The sequence below is a fragment of the Cygnus olor genome, chromosome 10, assembly GCF_009769625.2.
Source record: "Cygnus olor isolate bCygOlo1 chromosome 10, bCygOlo1.pri.v2, whole genome shotgun sequence".
Taxonomy (NCBI): domain Eukaryota; kingdom Metazoa; phylum Chordata; class Aves; order Anseriformes; family Anatidae; genus Cygnus; species Cygnus olor.
In genome coordinates, this window is record NC_049178.1 from 10,803,891 (window position 1) to 10,823,703 (window position 19,813).

Sequence of the window (19,813 nt, forward strand, 5' to 3'; positions counted from 1 at the left end):
AAACTGTTGGGATAACGGGCTCATCCACTTTTTAGAGATCTGCTGGGAGAAGAGGGAATCCTAAGGGTGTCCTGTGTCTCCTACAGGCGCACCACTTGGAGATGTGTCCTGTGGCACTGCTTCACCTGAAGGAGGCAGTAATACTCCAAGAGTAAGTGGCCACAGCTGTGAGCAATCTGCACCTCAAGCAGCACGCTGTAATACCCACTAAGAATCCGTAGCCCTGCTATCAGGGCACATGAATATACATAATATTCCTTCCAGAAAAGCTCCCTAGCAGGAACTGGCAGCAGGAACCAGGAGATTCTGCCAGACACCTTTGGGAAACGTCTTGCAACAGGCAAGGCAGCGGGCGCTTGCGCCCAATGCAGAACCAGGAGACCCAAACGAGTCTGCTTCTACCACAGCTCTCAGCCCCACCACCGCCAGCAGATCACAGCAATGCAGCTGCTCTGTTCCGTGCAAAACCTGACAGAATCAGGTCACCCATGAATGATTCTGCACCGAGTTCCCCGGGAACATGTGGTGTGCTGAAGGGTGAGAGGCAGCTTCCGTCTGTCTGTGCGACCGAACTGCGCCTGGGCACAGCGGGCTGCTGAGCCCTGGTCTATGCTATACACGCTGCCAAAATTTCTCCCCGTTGCCATCATCAGTGCATCTCCACAAGATGCTGGCAGCTGCTGCTGTTTTAACAGCTGAGGTTGGCTCCATTTGTGCCAACACCCTTAAAAAGGCACATTGCCAGTACTGGGTCCAAGGATGCCCACTCAGGATGGAAAAGGGGAAGAGGAACATATAAGCAAAGCCCTACCTTGCCCAGTTACTACTTGGGATATTAATTCAGCTTTCAAACCAAATTCTCTTTTCTGAAGCCAGAATCTGGGTGCACGATGATGTGTTTATCATCCCCAAGCAATACACTGAACAAAATAACAGCCCTACAATTACTTCCTTTACTGTTTTCACAAGCTACAAAGAATTTCACACCTTTCAAGCTGCAGGTGAATACGTTACATTCCCATGTGAGCTGTACAAGCCACTTAGAGAGACCTGTCTAAGGACAAAAAAACAAAAAAACCTCACACAGATTCTAGTTTGTCCTTCTGTATGGCAACTTAGTCCATGAGTCCTGACACTTCAAGCTATAATCACTAAGCTTAACACTTAAACGGAGCCTCGTAAAGAAAACTTCAGCATTAGATTAATTATTTCTGGCTGTTCAACAGCCAAATTTCCCCTGTGAGAACCTCTACAGTTAGATTTGTCATCCTAAAGGAGAGAGATCATACTGATGACTCCAATCGATAGCAACATGCCAGGGAGACCACCCTTCCCCACCCCGGGCAGGCTGTGTGTGAACACTTGCATACATTTCCTGCACCAAGCTCCCCTGCCAACCCCATTGGGTTCTCCAGGCTGCAGCTGATGCGCTTTGAGAACACTGCTGCTGCTTCGGCCACAGTGTCTGAAAGCTTGGTGAAAGTCACCTGCACACAGCACTGGCAGAACTTTTGGGGCATGTATTTCACCCCACAGCCCACAGGGCTGTGCTAGACAGCCCCCAGCATTTGGCTTACTGCAGTGACATTCCCACCCTCCACCCTAACTCACCACAAGCATTCCTACCCAACAGCTGCTCATTTTCAAGAAGCACATAAAACCAGAGAGGGCAACTATTTATCACAGACCACGCACAACCATTAAGTCTACAGCTCACTGCGCATTTAAATTTATGGGCACATGTGCTAAGCACAGCGGGGAGTGTTTCTGCTACCTTCTCGATGATCTTTGCCATGTACTCCGTGCACTGGTCCTCCAGCCGGGTCAGCTGGAACAGCTTTGCAATCCTCCAGATGCTGACAACGTTGTCCTCATCGAGGATCTGCGCCAAGGTCCTGCCGCACAGGCGCTTGAGCCCGGGCAACAGGTACATGTCTGCCACGCACAGCACGTCGTAGGCATTTTCCGGGGACAGCTGGCAATGGAAAGAGGGAAATTACTGCCCAATCCTACCCACCTCACTCGTCCCTTGCAAAATGCCTTCTTCTGTCTTAGCTGAGGTTCCCTGAAATGTTGCTTAGCCCAAACACTGCTTTGGAAAGAGAGGAGCTCAACCTTTCCGGGCTAGGTCTGCCATTCAGTCGTTACAGAGTTTAAAATGCTGCGGAGGCAGCTTGCTCAGCATAAAGCAAGAAGTTTGCCATTCTGCAGCTGACCCCCCTAACTAAGCACAGAGCAATGCTGAAACACTGAAGTGTGGCTGCATGCTGGCTGCTAAGAATGTGGTAACAGAAGGGGGTAGCTTTTAGCAGAGGTACTGAAAGCTCTTCAGAGAGACTGGCTGGCAGAACAGAGAACCTTGTCCACACTAGGGCTTTTCCTCCCATTCTCTACTTCTGGACTCACTTTTTGTGAAAAGCATGTGAAATTCTCTTAAGTTCCTCCCTCAACCTGGCTCTGTGAAGCCAGCCAACATATCCTCCTGCCCCCACTGCCATTCTCTTCTCTTTTGGGAACTCCCAGTCTTTCAAACTACACCTGGAAGGCGCAAACCAGCCCCTGAAAAGGGGAATGAGAAGTACCAATGCAAGCACTGCAGAGATCTAAGATCAAGGAACCCACAGGCAAAAGGACAGCACACGACTCATCTCTGCTTCAAAGGCAGCTCTCAAAGCTAGCAGTAATCCCAGCAGGTAGTGTCAGGACCAGGGCTCCTTGGAAGCATCGCAGTATCAAAAGGAGGTCAAATCACATGGGGCTTTCAAGCCACAAGCAAGTATTTTGACATATGCATCAGAGCTAGATGAAGCACACAGAAAATTGTACCCCAAATAAATTGTACGTGAAGCCCAACTAACTGTGGAACAGACTGCACGTCAAATATTACTGGGGCTTTGACAGGCATTCAAACTGAACTAAATGCATGCACCAGATGCTCAAGTTCACACTGTTGTTAATGGCCTTTAACATTTTCAGGCTCTTGAGGTAGAGAACCAGCCTCCCATTTCCCTCTTGGATACTTTTGTTCCTTGCAATAGGAGGATGAAAAAATGCCATAGGTAATGCTGGAGACACCACCTCCAGCTTCACTCAATCTATCCTCCCTGGCTGGGCAAATCCTATTTTAGTCAGCCATCTGCGTCACCAACCTGGAACTAGAGCCACTTTCTGCACAGTTCTGTTCCTGCTAATGTGAAGTGCAAAGAGTGCACTTACCACATGCATTTCAACAGGCAATCTGCAGGATACAGCACATCCTGGCTGGGGAGGAAGCAAGATCACTTGTTTCTAGAGACCAAGCCACGCTGGTCTAGACTGAGGAACTGTAACTCTAGCGCAGCACAGTCCACTGCTCTGAAAACTGCTCAGCAGCAAAAACACTGCTATCCACATCTGCACGTGTGGCTGCTCACTCTGACAACTGCACAAGGCTGATTATTTCCTCCCCTACAGCTGTCCACACCGCTGTTTGGACACGCTACTCACAGCAAATGTCTCAGCAGTACAACACCCCGCAACAGCTGTGCAGAAGGACGCAAGATGTGTTAGAGGCATGTCATGAATGCTATAGTGCCACAGTGATGTAACGAAGCTTTTGGGATTGCTAATCAAGCGCTGCTTTGTCCTTTCGTAAGGCTCCAGGAACCTCACAAGCTGGAGGTGTTTGAGTCAGTAGTATTGATGGCAGCAGCTTCCTCCATAAATTCCCCTTGAGCCCACACAAATATTCTGATCAGCAACTTCTCTTTCTACCTGGAACTCTTCCTGGGCTCTGTACATACTCTTCCCTCCTGCTGCAAGCTTTGTCACTACTACAGAGCAGAAAAACCTTTAAATTCTTTGGAAAAAGAAAAGTGGAACTGAGAGTGTTGACATCTGGCTGGAGAAATCCGGGCCAGGGAGAACGCTCCACATGTAAGTGTGGAACTTGAGCTATATTCCTGTTTTCTTGACCGTTCTTCCTGGTAGCTTTCCATGCCAGATGAACTCTCCAGAGAAACTCACAACTTGGCTGCTCAGTTTACAATCCAAGCTAGTACCTGTGATGGCACCATCCTGCACAGGAAACATGCAAGCAAAACCCCTTCCATTCCTACCTATCGCTATTGGTCTGCCCTGCCCCAAGTCCAGCTAGGGCAGCTGAGGCACCCCTTGGAAAGGGGCAGCTGACTGGGAAACACCTTTCCTGTGAGCCGTCATGAAGAAGGAAGGCAGACTGCAGAGGTGCAAGGCAACAGGGTCCCACTGCAGCGCGGTCTCAAGGTGAGGAGCATCTTCACAACCACAACACAATTCTTTCCCTCCCTTCCTGCTCCTTCAGAGCACAGCTGAGGGGAGACCACAGACAAGTGAAGCATCTGCTCTCTGGCATACCAATGGCAATCCTGCTCTTGCTGCCTTCTAAATACATCTCTCCCCACCGTGTATTCCTGGCTGCTGCCCGGAGGTGAACAGATCAGCACAAACAAGGTCACAGCTGCGTGTGCTCTCTGTACGTGGCACCTAACCCAGAGCATGCAAGCTGCTTTGGAAGAATTGACACTGGCAGGTGCAGCAGTCTCTGATCACTGTCCTAATGCTAGAATGTGTCCTGGCATCTTGTAGCTACGTTTGTGGAAAGCATTTGCCGCAAAATCAAAGCGGGAAGCTGCTTAACTGCTGAAATTTGCAGCACCTTCCACTACACTCAAAATTGTGTGGGTTAGAGCCCTTTTGTCCCTGCTTGCAACAACTGAGCGCAGCAAGGCCTTGGTCTCCCAGCAGAACCTTTGCCCACCCCAGCAATAAATAACAGTGGCAACGACTACTTGCTACAAATGGAAAAGTGGGCCACGATGCCAAGGGTAAATAAGTAGGAATCTCTTAACCTTTCCACATCTCCAAATGTGTTCGATCTGCCATCTACTGGCAGCTCCCCACCCTATCCTTCCAGAGCCCAAGGGGGAAATCTGCAAAGACCTGCATCTACCAGCCCGACATGCAGCATGAAACCTAATTTCCAAACTTTTGTCATTGGATGGAAGAGTGGGGATTTTCTTCCTGAATGTCACGCACATAAGCCATCTCCCTGCAGAGCTCACAGCAAGTCCCAGTACGTCGGTTGCTAAGACGGAGATGAAGTAGCAGAGTAGGGCAGTGGTATTTATGAAACCATCCCCAGGACGTTGCAGAAAAACTCTGCTGTGCACACCTCCACAATTACACAGCACAGGAGGAAAAACTCTGTGGCTGGCCTCACCTCCGTATCATCGCTGTAGATGTAGTAGAGGACCCGGATGAAGATGTCTTCTGAGATGTTGTGGAGAGTCACCACAGGGATGCTGGGCTGTGTCTGCAGCTCCTCACTCTCACAGAAATGGTCTTCAAGTAGCGCTTTGAAGTAATCGCTGCGACCACAGAAAAATGCCTGGAGAAGGAAAAAAGGCCGAAACACTAGCAACTCACCAAACAGCACTACCGACCACCCATCAGAGCAGCTCAAAGATATTTCTGAAGCTCAGACTCTGTAACTGCAATTCTCCCTATATTCTGAAGCTGCATCTTCACTCTTTGGGTGAGACTTCTTCCTCCCTTTTTTCCATACCTTATTTCTAATCTTGCCTAACCTCAGACCCAAAAAGCGTTTGTAAACTTAAGAGATTCACAAGTAGCATGGGACCAGGGCAGGAGCTTGAGTTGAGGCTGGATCTCAAAATCTATTCTTATTGGTGTGTATTTGTAAGTCAAACATTCCCCTCTCCAGGCAGTGAACTCACAAACCAGCACTAGGACGTTTTGCAGCTGTGAATGCTGTAGCTGAATTCGTAAATTTATCTCCTCACTTCTGCAAGAAAGGCAGGGTTTGCTGTTCTATTAAATGTTTTGAACAGAGTTTTCAGCTGCAGCGAGACTTTGCATTTTCCAGCTGATGAGGCAATGCTGCTTCTGCCAAGTGTATCCAACACTGGATGAGTGGGGGAGACAGGTAGACTCACGGAAAAGAGCAGGAGAACGAAGTATAGCACCAGCACATACCTTATGGCATAAGAAGTTGTAATCTGCCACCCGGAAACACACGTCAGGACAACTGTTGAAGTTGTCAGTGCTGTCAAATGGCAACTCCCCAAAACCAACCTGGGAAAAGAAATCAGAAAATCCTGCCTTTAACATTCTTGCCATAAACGTGGTCAGGACCCTGAGTTTGGACTTCTTGGTCTTCCCAGATGCAACCATCCATCTGTTCTCTCAGCACAACACAGAGGACCAGAGATACTCTGAAGAAAGATTTCAATGGGAGGGACTGGAGTCCAGTCCTTGCACTCCTGATAGAGATATTCCTGGTGCAAGTTACAGCTGCTTCCCTTTTCAATGAAAACTCCCTGACCCTTCCTTACACCTCCAGAAAGCATTTTTGTGCCACCTAGCAAGGCAGAAAATCAAGTGGAGGTGACGTTTATTTCACAAAGTGGGTATCATAAGCCTACGAGAGCTTAGGACTAGCACATGATTGTGTAGATCTCCAGGTGGATGTAGTAAAGTATAGATTACACAGATGTATAAACCATCTTAAAATGGTTTGGCTACAATTACTGCTTCACTTGAATAATCTAACATTTCCAAAGCACATTTTAAATTTCTCATTTGATTTGCAGCCAAAGATAGTGTTGTTGCGGTATTAATACTCTAGTGAATTATTTTAACACCAACACACCTCCTCCCAGTCCCACATGCCAACGAAGACAGCACACACATAAAAAAGAATCTGTTGGCCTTATGTTATTTTAAAGTGACACTTCCAAATATTTTCACTTCTACCTTATTCTGTGTTCAGTTGCTAAAAAAAAAAAGTTTGTATTCACAGTTGTAACCAAGAGAATTAATCTCTGGAAATAAAAGTTTCCCCTGGTTCTTGCTTTCCAGACACATGCCCCTGTGCTGCCTGTGACAAGTTTATTACCTCTGTCGCTCCTCCAGGAAAGTTACATCCCAAATTTGCACCTGGGAAAATCCTGGGCTGACCACGAAGACCAGTCTCCAATCAGAGACCACCGAAGCATCATTTCCAACATGCCTGCCTCGATCCTAACTGGAAGCAACACACTTTCAGCTGCACTGAGGAGCCAGATGACTCCTCCCTCCAAGACTACACAAAGACACGGTCTGCAATACACTGGGGTGGCGCTCTCAGACTAGCTCAGTTTGTATGCAGTGGGGTTTCTCTTACACAGGTCCTGGGATGTGGCAAGGCACCAGGCTGGCAAAAGCTCACGACACCGCCAAACGTGGCAATCTGGCCCCATTTACTGTACTCTTCATCTGCCCACGGCAGCATTTGGCAGCCTGTGCTTCCTAATCACATGTAAGCCCAGCAACATCCAAATTGTGTGCAGGGCTATCACAGTAATGCTTCCTCCCCGCTGTGAGTCCTTCCCTTACATCCCCACCAGGGCACTTCTCCCCTAGAACAGACGCAGCCATCCAGGGAACATTCCACACCTGATCTATCACCTCCTTTTTATACAGCTCTAACACAAAGGACACCTCCAGTACCAAAGATGAGACAAACTGCCCCATCCCTAGCTTCCCTGGGCTGTTATTTTGCTGTTAGCCATGTCTCATGTTTGAAGGCAATGAACAAACCCCAGCAGGGGTGCTCTGTGGCATCCCATTACAAAAGCTGGTAGCCATGGTGTGACTGCCTGCTCTGTTTGCCCTGCTGCTATCCCCACTGCTTCCATGTCCTCTCCTAGAAATTCTGATATGAAATATAAAAAAAAAAAAAAAAAAAAAAAACAACCTTCACAGGCAACTAGAAACAGGCTTTGCATGAGATGCCACTCTTTGCAGCACAAGTTTAAATCAAGACACTAATTCCCCAGCTCCTAGGCACATCCATTCTTTGCTCCTCTTTCATTCCCCAAATGTAAATTTTGAGAAGGAATTCACCCCTCTGGGATGGACATGGGAGTTTGTTTAGCTCAGAGTTTGTCTCCTGAATTACAAAATCCTACTGCCTCAGTTTTCAGCTCCTAGCCTTGCCTGGTCAGCACTCTAATTGCTCAGGTTTACAAGGTCATTTCCAATTCATACTACAAAAGCAACGTCACGTCATTGTCACTCCTAGGCAGCATGAAGTGGCTTTGCAGATTTTTTTCCTTTTACTCCCCTTTTAAGTCTTTACTACTTCTACTCTCCACCCTTGTCACACTTGAGAAATTTCGTCTCGTCTTTTCTTCCCTGCAGAAAAACATTTTATTCCCGTGCCACCCCATTCAGGCAACCTCTTTAACATACTTCTGTTCAGGCAAAGCACAGCTGCAAAGTTAAGTATGCTGCCCAAGAGGCACAAAACAGTCTAGCCTGCAAGGTGCAAACACTTTCACAATGTCTCACTCACCATACAGAAATATTCTCAACACCTCTGCAGCATGAGACAGCACGAACACTTACAGGATCTCCCTGCCACCACAAGGATCAAGTCTTTGCTGCTACAAATTTGCTATTAGTGCTTAAATGGAAATGTTGCTGGAAGCAAAAACACACAGAACAGCTCAGTGACAGCAATTTGTACCTTAGCCCGGAGATTATCTCAGCAAGAAGATTCAATTGTAAATAAATGACGACACAAAATACAGGGGTTAGCGATCCAAGAGGAGATTACCAGCCCATAATCAGATGCAAGTGGACTGGATAAAAAATTTGGAAGCAAGTTTTTAATAGGTCAGCTCATCGGCCTCTGCCAAACAGAGGAAGCAAAACCCAGGAATAACTACCAATAACTACATTATGTGGCTGTAGTGACATTACTTCCAAATGTTTCTATGCAGTGCAAGATTCACCTTGATGCCAAAAATGACAAATGGCCGCATTTTTTGTAGCCACACCAAATGTGGCTACAGATGGAAAGAGCAGTATTCATTTCACGGCACGCTGATCCTTCTAAACCTGATTTCATCTTATGTTGGAAAATAAGATTTCAGTTAAAAAGGAATAAAAAAACAGCTGCAAGGAAGCGATGTGCCTGCAGTCCTCCATACTGGAAGTCCTGGAATTTCTAACTCAGAGGTCACTGGGCAGGCATGAGATGAAGATCGAGGCAGACAGTGCAAAGCCACACGGTTTTTGACAGTTGCCTGGCCTTTGATGGTACTTTACTTGAATCTGTCACTGCAAAATTTTATTGCAATAAACCAATGAAGAAGTTGTTGTGGTCAGAAAAATTCTGGTTCTTACCAGTTTAAAACAGAACAGTGACAACCATGTTTTTTAAAATACACACAGAAAGAGAAAAGACTTTCACGTAGAACAAATGAGAAACAAGACAGTAAGATTCTAAACAGGTTTAAGAGCTCAAAGAATAGATAGTTCTCTCTGACAAAGCCAACAACGATCCCTGGTTGCATATCAAGTGTTAATTATTGGTTTAGTCACATATTTCAGCACCGAACTATGAAACTGAGATGCTCAGAGTTTTCTGCATCATTCAAATGTAAAGACATCACATGTAGATTATTTGTTTATAGTGAAATAGAAAGTGGTATACATCCCAATACCACGCGGTGCAGCATTACACGATATGCAGCAGCTCAGAATGTCTCATCAAATTCTGGTTATTACCTCCACTGCCATCAAGAAATGCTGGGTTTTACCCAGAAGCCAAACACCAATTGTGTTTTGCATATGCTAGAAAACGTTCATGTTTCTCTAGAAAACGTAGATATTTGAACACAACTATTTGGTTGGCCCTGACATTTTGAGTTAAACGGTTTGCATACTGTTCCTTGTAGGATGTCAGACCCTGTAAGAGTGAGGATTTCTCTGTCCAGGACAAAGATTTCTAATTCACAGAATTTACCAATTTGCAAACGTTAGGAAGAGATAAATGGGAATAGGATGATGACTTTATATATTCTTTGTAAATTAATGAAAAAAAATACAGAGAGAAAAACAGGGAAATCTTTTAGAATTTGGCTTTAATAAAGTACACTTAGTTGTTCACAGCATACAAAATCTCTACTGAACAGGCGTGTGCCCACACCTTCTTCACTTTCACAGCCCTAACAAGACTAACGCTGTTGTAACTGCTTTCTTTCTGGTCTATGAACATAGCAAGAAAACCACAACTCACAGAGGCATTCATGGCACTGTCAGATGACTGCATTATTCCAAGTTTCATATTTTCCTTCCAGTTCCTATTCTACATGAAAGAATTACATGGGAAGCGTTTCCAACCCTTGAGTAGAAAACCTTAACTCTGACAGGAGTCTGGTATAAAGATCTAGGAACAGGCAATGAAAAAGAAAGCATTATCTTTATTTGTGAAGTGGCTTAAATTTTACGTAAATCTCACTGTTCTGGGGCCACAATCCATTTTTTAATTCCTGGGGAGGTAATACTAAGGCTTACTTTCAGTATCACCTCCCTTTATAGCCTGCAAGCATATAGGAAAGCATACTGAGAGCCACAAACAATTGCAGAGTTATCTGGGGGAGGGAAGTTACACAGGAACGATGCCTGCGTTGGTAGGTGGAAACCTGACAGAGAAAAACTACCTCCATAAAGAGCTCAGTACTCAAAGAAATGTCCTCCAAAAGCCAGCACAAAACACACTGACACATTGCAGGTAAGAAACTCTGTCCATCAGGTTGGTCGCTCACACGCTAGCATTTGCATGCACATGCACACAGTCCTGCATGAGCACACACACAGAGCGAAGGATCCTCTCTGCTTCATCAAACTCCCTGACATCTGCAGCACACAGGTCTATTCAGCAGGAGATGAGAAGGGAAAAAAAAAAAAAAAAAAGAAGAAAGGCAATCAACTTTGCTACAGCACTCACTCATACAACCTCTGAGCATAGCAGCCACCAAAGACGAGTTCATGTTATTAAATTCAGTGCTTGGTATGAAAGAAAGAAAAAGAGGGCAGACAAAAGCAAAGTGAAACTGCTGGTACTAGAGAAAGCAACAGACCAAAGAGAATGAAGATCTCTAATATTAAACCTATTCTCCTCCAACTAGGTGCAAATATCCACATATCTGATAATAATCCTGATGGTATTTTAATGTAATGATCATCATTCTGTTGTCTGTGGACCATTTCTAAGGATCAACAAGACATAACTATGAAAAACAGATCTATTGCCAGTCAAGTTAAATTCGCTTCAGAAGGACTCATTTCTACCGAAAATATATCAGGGCTTGAAAACACCTCTCAGCTGCAGGGTGTCAGTTCCTAGCAAGTAAGCCCTGCAAGACATCTTCCACCTATACGTCCCCTCGGGTAACAGTGCCCACTGATAAAATATTTCTGATATTCAAGAAGGGTGGTAGAGAGAAGGAAAAAGCTGGGGGGCCAACTCTTGTCCCATTGTAGTCAATGGGGAAATCCCCACCAACTGCATGGCAAGGGTTTCATTTACCAAGATCCCTGCCGGGGGAGAAATCCAAGTGAAAGGCCCAGCACTGACAGCCTCATTAAATACTTTTACAGCATTTCCAAGCAATAAAATGCTTCGGCATTTACAAAATCAGCTTGGAGCATTAACACCAGCAAACAAGCAACCATTAAACTCAAATGGAGAGAATGAGACCGAACATGTGAACACACACCACAGCCCCAGAGAGACCAGAAGTAGGATAAATGCTCCCTACCCGCAGTTCGGCTGGCAGGGCGCAGTCTGCTAGAAGAGCCAGATCTTCCTGCAGCCGGCAGTTACCTGTGGGCTCAATCGTCAGCACTTTCACACAGGTCCCTGGCTTGGAAGAAACTGGAAGAAGCAAAAAACAAAACAGCAGAGATGCCTAAATTCCTATACGAACATTTTCTCTCATTTAGAGAAAAGAAAGAGACTCCAGAAAACATCAACATTACTGCTGTGTAGCTTTTACTGCAATGCACAAGTGATGGCCCTACGTAAACATGCACACAGCACCCCTCACTACAGCTCGCGAGCAGGGCTGGAAGGGGATGCCTGTATTGTCTCACCTCAAACTTATTCCTTGCACCAAAATATGAATGGTAGCGAACACAAAGTTGCTACAGGCATATTTCAAGCCAACTTGCTCTCTGCAATCCTTGTCATCAGGTATAGCTGAGGACTTTCCTACAGGTTGCTGATCCCTGCAAGTCACCCATACAGCGACTTCTCCAGCTGACCATCCTTACCACTGACAGCACCACCTACGGTGGAGCCCTTGACAAGGGATAAATGGATAAAATGAAGCTGCCCCCATGCCTCTCCACTCTGCCACATGCTTTCAAGGGTCTTATTTCAGCTGTGCCATCCTAACTTCATGCCAGGGAACAAAGGGATTTACTCTTGTTTAGGTAATAACTTCTATGCACCTAAGCCCGTTCTCTCTACTCTCTACCTGGAGATCCCATAGCACAAAGACCCCCAAAACACCTGGTCTCCTGACTATGCCTTTGTTGTTTGCAAACACTAAGTAATCATTTCCACCACCACCAAAGAGACCAAATAAACCGCACAGAGACTATAACTTCATTTGCCTTTTTCAGACTTAGCGTGTCTTCCTGTCTTGCCCTGTCACTGAACAGCCCGACAAAAGGGAAGCAATACACATGCCCTTAGTTTTGTGGTCTTGCTATGATCAAAATGATGCGGAGCTCACTGAAGCCAACAGCCCCCTCCCTTCTGACCCTTTTATATTTTTTTTATTTTTTTAAATTCAGCCCTGCTGCACACCTGTAGGTCTGCAGGCTGCTGCCATGCCCATACAGAAGGGTTTGCTCTTCTTGATGCTAAAGCACAAGTCTCCAGTTTGCTCCAACACCAGCATCTTAGAGAAGTCTGGAGTCCCTCCAAAAACTACTGAGAACTAAATGTGCCATCACACGTGAGACAAACATTTAAACCTGCCACCCTTCATTCAGAAGAAAAGCAGGCTGCTGTAGCGCTTGTAATCAGTCCCCTTTTCCACTGGAAAAGGCAATATAAGCAAGTATTCTGACATAATCTAGCAAGGCTTGTAAAATTCAATGCTTAAGAAATCTTTGCTGCTTTTGAAAGTTGCACTTTGTGAATAACAGAGAGGAACGCTCCAACTTCAAACGAGCAGCAAACCAAAGTGGCAGTGCAGTAGCTGGACAGAAACACTACTGCTGCTGGCACAGCTGCTCCTCTTTCTGGCCACCTCCCTCAGGTTTGTTTTCAAGTCAGCACATTTTGGGTGAGGACTGGAGCATGTGAGACGTTCAGGAGTCCCTGGCATACAGGGAAGCACGTGAAAACCGTGACGCACCACTGGCGAATGCCAAGCTGAGGTAAGGAAGGCTTGAGATGCTGCTGGGAGCCACGGAGAAGCAAAGTTAACTCTCAAGGACAAAAGAGTTAAGCAGCCCCACACTGAAGCATTCAGAATAATTTGACAGGTATGATTCACCGCATTAAAACCCCTCGCAGGTGAATCACGCCACCTTGAGACCTCATTTTTCCTGACATTTTGTGCAGCACTACATGAGCTCCATCAGATGACTTCACGGGGCCGTGGGCGAAACAAGACCATGATGTGCCTCAAAACAAGTTCTCCGCCCCCTCCTCCGCATTACTGCTGCACCCTTCAGATACGCTACCACTGTGCCTCAAATATGCCGAATATCCCAGAAGGATTCTGGAAAAGGAAGGGTAATCTACCAGTACAAGACAGCCAGGTGCCATCACTGCTACACATGGAGCTACACCAGTGGGGAGACGGGCTGCTCTGTTAGCACTGAATGCCACCTTCAGATAGGGGAAATAAGCCAAAGGGAGACCTGGCACCAACTCGAACACATCGCTTGAAGAGCCCTGTCCACTTACAGACCAGTGTGAGAGAAGCAAATTTCTCACTGTGCAATTAGGAACTCTTTATGGCAGAGAGAATCGTTTATATCTGTGTAGTGCCTGTTGTCGCCAGATCAATCAGGCTCTATGAGCACTAATGGACCCAGCAAGTTCTAAGCAGTAGTCAAGGGAAAGAGTTCTTCTCATGGGATCTGCAAAGCATCTGTGCACTTTCACAGAAGCATGAAAGAACGGTGATCTGCCTGAGAAGCACATCTACTAGGAGACATTTCAGACGCTGTCTCTCCCAAAATCCAGGAGTACAGTATTTGGTATCACATGCAACTCTCTCCTAACAGAAGCAATAAAAAATCAAAGTGACAAAACAGAAAAAAGCTGTTGGCTGCAAGCAAGCAGCAGGGACCATCACCTTTAGCAAAAAGTAGGAATGTAGGGCTTTCTGGAACAGGCAACATAGACAATGCAAGGAGCTAGAGTGAATAACCCAGCTCTGGCTGAGGAAGGATCGATTTTGTCTTCCCTCCCAGTCCAGCCCAGCTGTACAGCACTGAACATCCCCTCCCAATTCATCAGCTGCCTTTGCTTCTGCTGCTCAGTACCTCTTTGTATTCTTTTGTTTCAGTTGAGTCAATGCACCACAAAAAACAAACACCAAACTTCCAAACCCTCACAAAATGGCGTCACACCCAGGTAACGCCTCATGCTTCCTCTTCCCAATGCCACAGCAAACTACAATGATTAATTCTGTATCTCCGGTGCCTCCCTCCGCTATGAAGGTGAGCATCACAGAATCATAAACCTTGTTCCAAACTTTTTGTAGAAGTTGTAGAAATAACTACAGAACGTTTATTTTCAAAAACATTCACTTCTGAAGGAAGGATTATGGCTTAGTCTGGACAAACCTTGTCTGAGCTCTTCCAAACACTGCAACGTTTTTTTCTTTTTGTAGGCACAGTCCACACGCAAGCAGTCACACTGAAGTCTATCTCAGGTGCAACAGAAAGCTGTCGGTCATCCTCTCCACGTTTTCCTAAACTACTGCCTGTGGGTGCCAAGTCACTAAGTGTTTTTGAAATGCTGATTAACTCTAGATAATGACATTACAGAGACTGCTATTATCCACTGGAGCTGCACAGGCCTGAACTCACATGTTTTATTAGGCATGTTTCTACTTTATAATAGAGATGCAAGACATGACCCTGCTCCACAGACCCGAATCAGATGTCTGTTCCACAGCAAACACTTTGAACAAGCAGAGATTCCTAATGCACTAGAGGGAACAGTAATGCTTTGTCCAGTGCCAGACATGATATGATCTGAGATCTTTCCCATTTTTAACGTCTATTATTCTTGTATGTATTATTTTCTGGAGAATCAACAAGTTCTCCTGGCTTCCACATGAGATCTGATAGGAGACAAAACATTTAACAGACCTATCAGCAGTTCTGTCTATTCCATTGAATCCAACCTGTTGTGAATAAAAATTAAGCCTAGGACTTCCATCAGTGCTTTAAACACATTGATTATGTCTTCTGTCAGACCTTAGACATGAAGAACAGCTCTTTCCTGCCAAAGAGCAAGTAAATTAAATGATTTATTCTCTGCCACCCAGAAGGTTTTTATCACTTTTGCAGGCACAGCTTGCACCTGGAACTCCCAAGCACCCTGAAACTGTTACTTCACCATTTTGCATTTTTGAGCCTGCCAAGAAGTCAAGAGTTTGGCAGTTTGCTAATTTAACCACTGGACTTTATGATCCTTAAGTTGCCATTGAGTGGCTTCAGACAGCCAGAAATTTATTCGCTTTACTTTCCTCCCACAATTTAATATGAGATTCTAATTTAATGTATTAAGGTGGAATGCTCACCTTCAGGGTCTCAGCTAGACCCTGGGAGAAAAAAAAAAAAAAAGAAAAAAAGATCTCCTGCATCTCCCTGGATTACTCTGATATCAAAAGATACCACAGGACAATTCTGTTACCTGATTGCCTAAGCAATTTTTATTTTCCACTTCCAGTATTCTCCACCACTCCTCTTTTCCACCAACCATTTAATACACAGATTGACATCTTAACACTTACTCATAAAAAGAAACCAAGAAATACATTTCTCATCTCTGCAGATGTATGTTAACATTTGTGTTTACACAGCTAAGGTAAGACTTACAACACAGCTTCCACTTGCAGCCTGGTCTATATGGGAACAGCTGTACTGTTGTAACCTAGTATCCCACCACCAACAAACAACTGCACATGGCTAAGGGGAGACATATACATGGTAATATCTTCCACGCGATCTGCAGGTGAGGAATTTCTTGAGTCAGAATATTCTCTCTATTTGTTAAGCCCTGCAACTTTAGGAGGCTGAACAATCAGAACTTGTAATTCAAAAGGGAAAGCTGGAATAGCTACACCCTCACCTCTTAGATCACGGAAAAAGATGCTATTGACTTAAAAGCTACAAACTACATTACCTTCTTGAAATAAAACTCACTTGGTTGAAGCAAAGGAGTTAACTCAGAGCATGAAATGAGAATCAGATTTTTTCAGCGTGAAGGTTTTGTTACCAGATACCTTTTTGTTATTTAATGATTAACACTGCTTTGCCCTACTTGTGCTGTTTTGATTCTTCATGTGTCCTTTTTCTTGAGCTAAGGAGATGAATGATAAACTCCAACTGTCGGTTTTCATGCAATAAGCTGATGTCATGACTAGATCACAAGCTTTCTGGATAACAAAAAGCCCTTAAATAGAGGATTGAATCATTTAACATTTGGCACATACACGTGTTAAAAATACACACATCCTTTCAGAAATACTTCTCTGTTTTTAAAAGTATTGTATCTCTTTCTGCATCCATTTTGAACCAATTATCAAATGTTTTACTTTGGTTAGGAGTCAGCTAAATGCAGAAAAGGACTTCCAATTCTACATATTTTATCCCCCCAGGGATTTAAATAAGCCCTCTGCTGAAAGGCACTTCGCAATATACCCCATAGTGTTGCACTGAATGGCTGGCAGCCACAGCAAAGTCCTGCTGCCATGGCTGCTCTACTATAATGAAAACATTCAATGTAAATGATAAACATGCACATGCCAGAAACCACTGCAGCTGCCCCACAGAGAACTTGTGACTGAAAACTACCATGCAAACATGGGGATTCCACAAGAGAATCATGTTCTGGAAGCCCCAAGGGGGCCACCATGAAATATCCACCATCACGCTTTCCTCTTTCTCCTTGAAAGGACACACATGCACAGCAGAGACAACAGCACATAAAATGCTTACCAAATTCATAGACTTTTTTACATTTGGTCTCCAAGTCATCTATGAGGTCTTGCAGCCGACACTGTTTGGCTAATCTCTTGCAATCATTTACATATTCTACATCAATATCGAGACGACCTGTCAAGAAGAAATGCAGACAGCTCTTTTAACCCATATCACTTAGCTGTAAAAATGGTAAATTCAAGGACTGAAGACTGGATGGCACAGAATAATTAGATACATCACCTCACCTTTCAGTGTCCAGTTACAACTCATTCCAAGAAGCTAAGATCTGCTAGCCCACCCCCATCTCAGCTTGGCATCTGATTCATATTCCCACTTTCCAGCATCTATCCTAACAGCTCCATTCAAGAAATCAAAGACGTAACAGGCTTATACAAAAATGCACCTAATTCTCTCAAAAAAATAAAAAAAGAGCAGCACAACAGCATCATGTATGACTGTCTGGTTTGGGGTAAGAAAACAGTTTAGGTTCATAAGCTGTAACCCCAGAATCTTTTACCATCACTGAAAATGTTATGAGGAATATTTCTGAAAACGCTGAACTGGGGAAACAGCCCTGAAGATAAAAGTTATTTTCTGGCACCACCTCCTGGCCCGAAATAGCTCAGCACTCAACATGCGTACAATACAACATTTGGCATTTTGACTGAAGGTTTATGATCCACTGCTGCTCAGAAAAAAAATATCAGCAAGTAGTCAAAGCATTCAGCACACACTGCTCAGGTCTGCCAGACTGAAAATGCCCTATGTGGAAACCTGGGTTTTCAACAACTATAGAGATTGTTACCCCAGATGATAAATTTACCTTCTCTAAGTTAAAAATACATTCTCCACATCCATCCAGCCAATCAGCCAAAGCTGATTTTTTTTTAATTGACTGTATAGTTACTGGCAGGACAACAACTGGCAAAAGGTACAAACAACTTGGAAGAGCCGTGGATTGCTCACATCCTCCCCTTCTGCCAGCAGAAAGGATGTGTTGGCAACTCATGTACCCAAACATGCCTGTCTGCAAGCCTGTGCCACCCAAACTATGCTATGGCAGAGGCACAGACTGCAACCCACCAGCCACGTATACATGCGCTAGACAGTAAATCGTTTACCTGTGTACAGATACTGCAGCAGAGAGCCAAAGGCTGCTGGATTAATCTAAAATAAAACACGAGAAAGTTACTGTTAGAATTCCCAGGCATTTAACAAGCTTGAATCTTGCCTGGATACCAACGTGATCCTGAACAAGTTGGGGAAAAAAACACACACACACAGACAACAGCAACTCAGACACAGCAGTCTGAATATCTAACTTCTATGCTCCTTGCATAATTGATGCTGGCACTCCACCTGGTTTACACTGCTCTTTAAATGTATCAGCTGATACTAATCCATGTGGCTAGGGGACAGGACCTGACTAATGCAAGTGCTCCGAAGACGCAGTTATAATGCACGCTCTGTAAAATCCCCTCTTTTACTGGTCACAAATATTTCCAACCCCTCTTCTTAATTTGACAGGACAGCTATGTTCTTGTGCAAAGAGAAAGGAGAAACATTAAGTAATGTCCTGAGAAACTGGAACTATGTTTGCCATGAGAGGTTTTGCACAGCCACAATCAAGCAAGAGAAACGTATGCCAGAGTATTGGTGATTAATGGATGGAATGTACTTAGGGCCTGTTTAGTTCTTGCTGTAAAGGCAACAAAAGGGACTCAATTAGTACCAATTATGGAGGTGATGTCTTCACTAGAGACCACCTGTCCACCAGGAATTAGAGCAACTCAACTCACAGAGGAGTTATGACGCAGCTGGCAGATGGTAACAGCTACCTGCTACTGCAATTAATTAAGCTATGTTTGAGCCCGTGACAGAGGGAACAAAGGCAAACTATGCAGCCTTACAGCCTTTCGTTATTCGAATAAGATGCTATTATATGCATAAAGTGCCTTCACAAGTCCTTCTTGCCTAGGGTCATTCTGAGCTGCAGGAGCCACTCACTGCAGAAGTTAACCCTCAGACCATCCTTCCCACTCACTTTTCTCACCCCGCTGAAACAGGAAAAGAAAGGCTGGAAGCACAGCCCTGCTCACCAGTGGATGCTTCAACACTATCATGTTCTTCCCCTTCCACTTGGTCTCAAACATTTCTGCAAAGTAGGCGCTGCGAGCGCTGAGAATGCAGCGGTGGGCACAGAAGGATTTGCCGTGAACAATGAAAACGATGTCGCTTTGGTAACCCTGCTCCAGCAACCTGTAGGGAACAAAGAGAGGGGAAATCTGCTGCAAAACGAAAAAGGAGAGAATGGAGCAAAGCTGGTGGGAGACATGGTAACATTAAGCTCCAAATGAACAGCAGGTCACAGAGTGCAGTGTGGAAAGAGTTTAAAGACAGACTGCTTTGCCTAGATGCCTTTTATCAAATCAGATAGTTTTAATGTTTCCTGGTAAAAGTAATTTGAAAAAGTTACAAACTTACCTGAACTGTGTATGATTAATACGTAGTATATGTAAAAAGTAGACTGAGGAAGGACTTTCCTGCCTCAGGGGAGCCCCTGAACACAGGCAGAGGATTTTAAAGAGGCACTAGCTGCCCCCAAACACGTCTTCTAAAGGTTAATCCTACTTTTAAACTGTCATACGACAAGCAGCATTTGTCCATGACCTACAGAAGCACACGTTTTCATAAAATAATTGCCCCACCACAAGATAAGGTGCAACTTTCCTGCTCCCTGGCCACTGTCAGTGTG

At 44.8% G+C, this 19,813-nt stretch overlaps 1 protein-coding gene across 1 annotated transcript in view; it reads right to left on the reverse strand.

Annotated features, from left to right (window-relative positions):
- Positions 1 to 19,813, reverse strand: part of ABTB1 (ankyrin repeat and BTB domain containing 1) — a 29,165-nt gene that overhangs the window by 3,724 nt on the left and 5,628 nt on the right. Inside the window, exons 5-11 of the mRNA XM_040568847.1 lie at positions 19,158 to 19,317; positions 18,180 to 18,225; positions 17,074 to 17,190; positions 11,634 to 11,749; positions 6,016 to 6,114; positions 5,240 to 5,407; positions 1,775 to 1,975 (exon numbers count right to left, since the gene is read on the reverse strand). Of these exons, the coding sequence (XP_040424781.1) occupies positions 1,775 to 1,975; positions 5,240 to 5,407; positions 6,016 to 6,114; positions 11,634 to 11,749; positions 17,074 to 17,190; positions 18,180 to 18,225; positions 19,158 to 19,317 (907 nt within the window). The remainder of the gene's footprint in view (positions 1 to 1,774; positions 1,976 to 5,239; positions 5,408 to 6,015; positions 6,115 to 11,633; positions 11,750 to 17,073; positions 17,191 to 18,179; positions 18,226 to 19,157; positions 19,318 to 19,813) is intronic.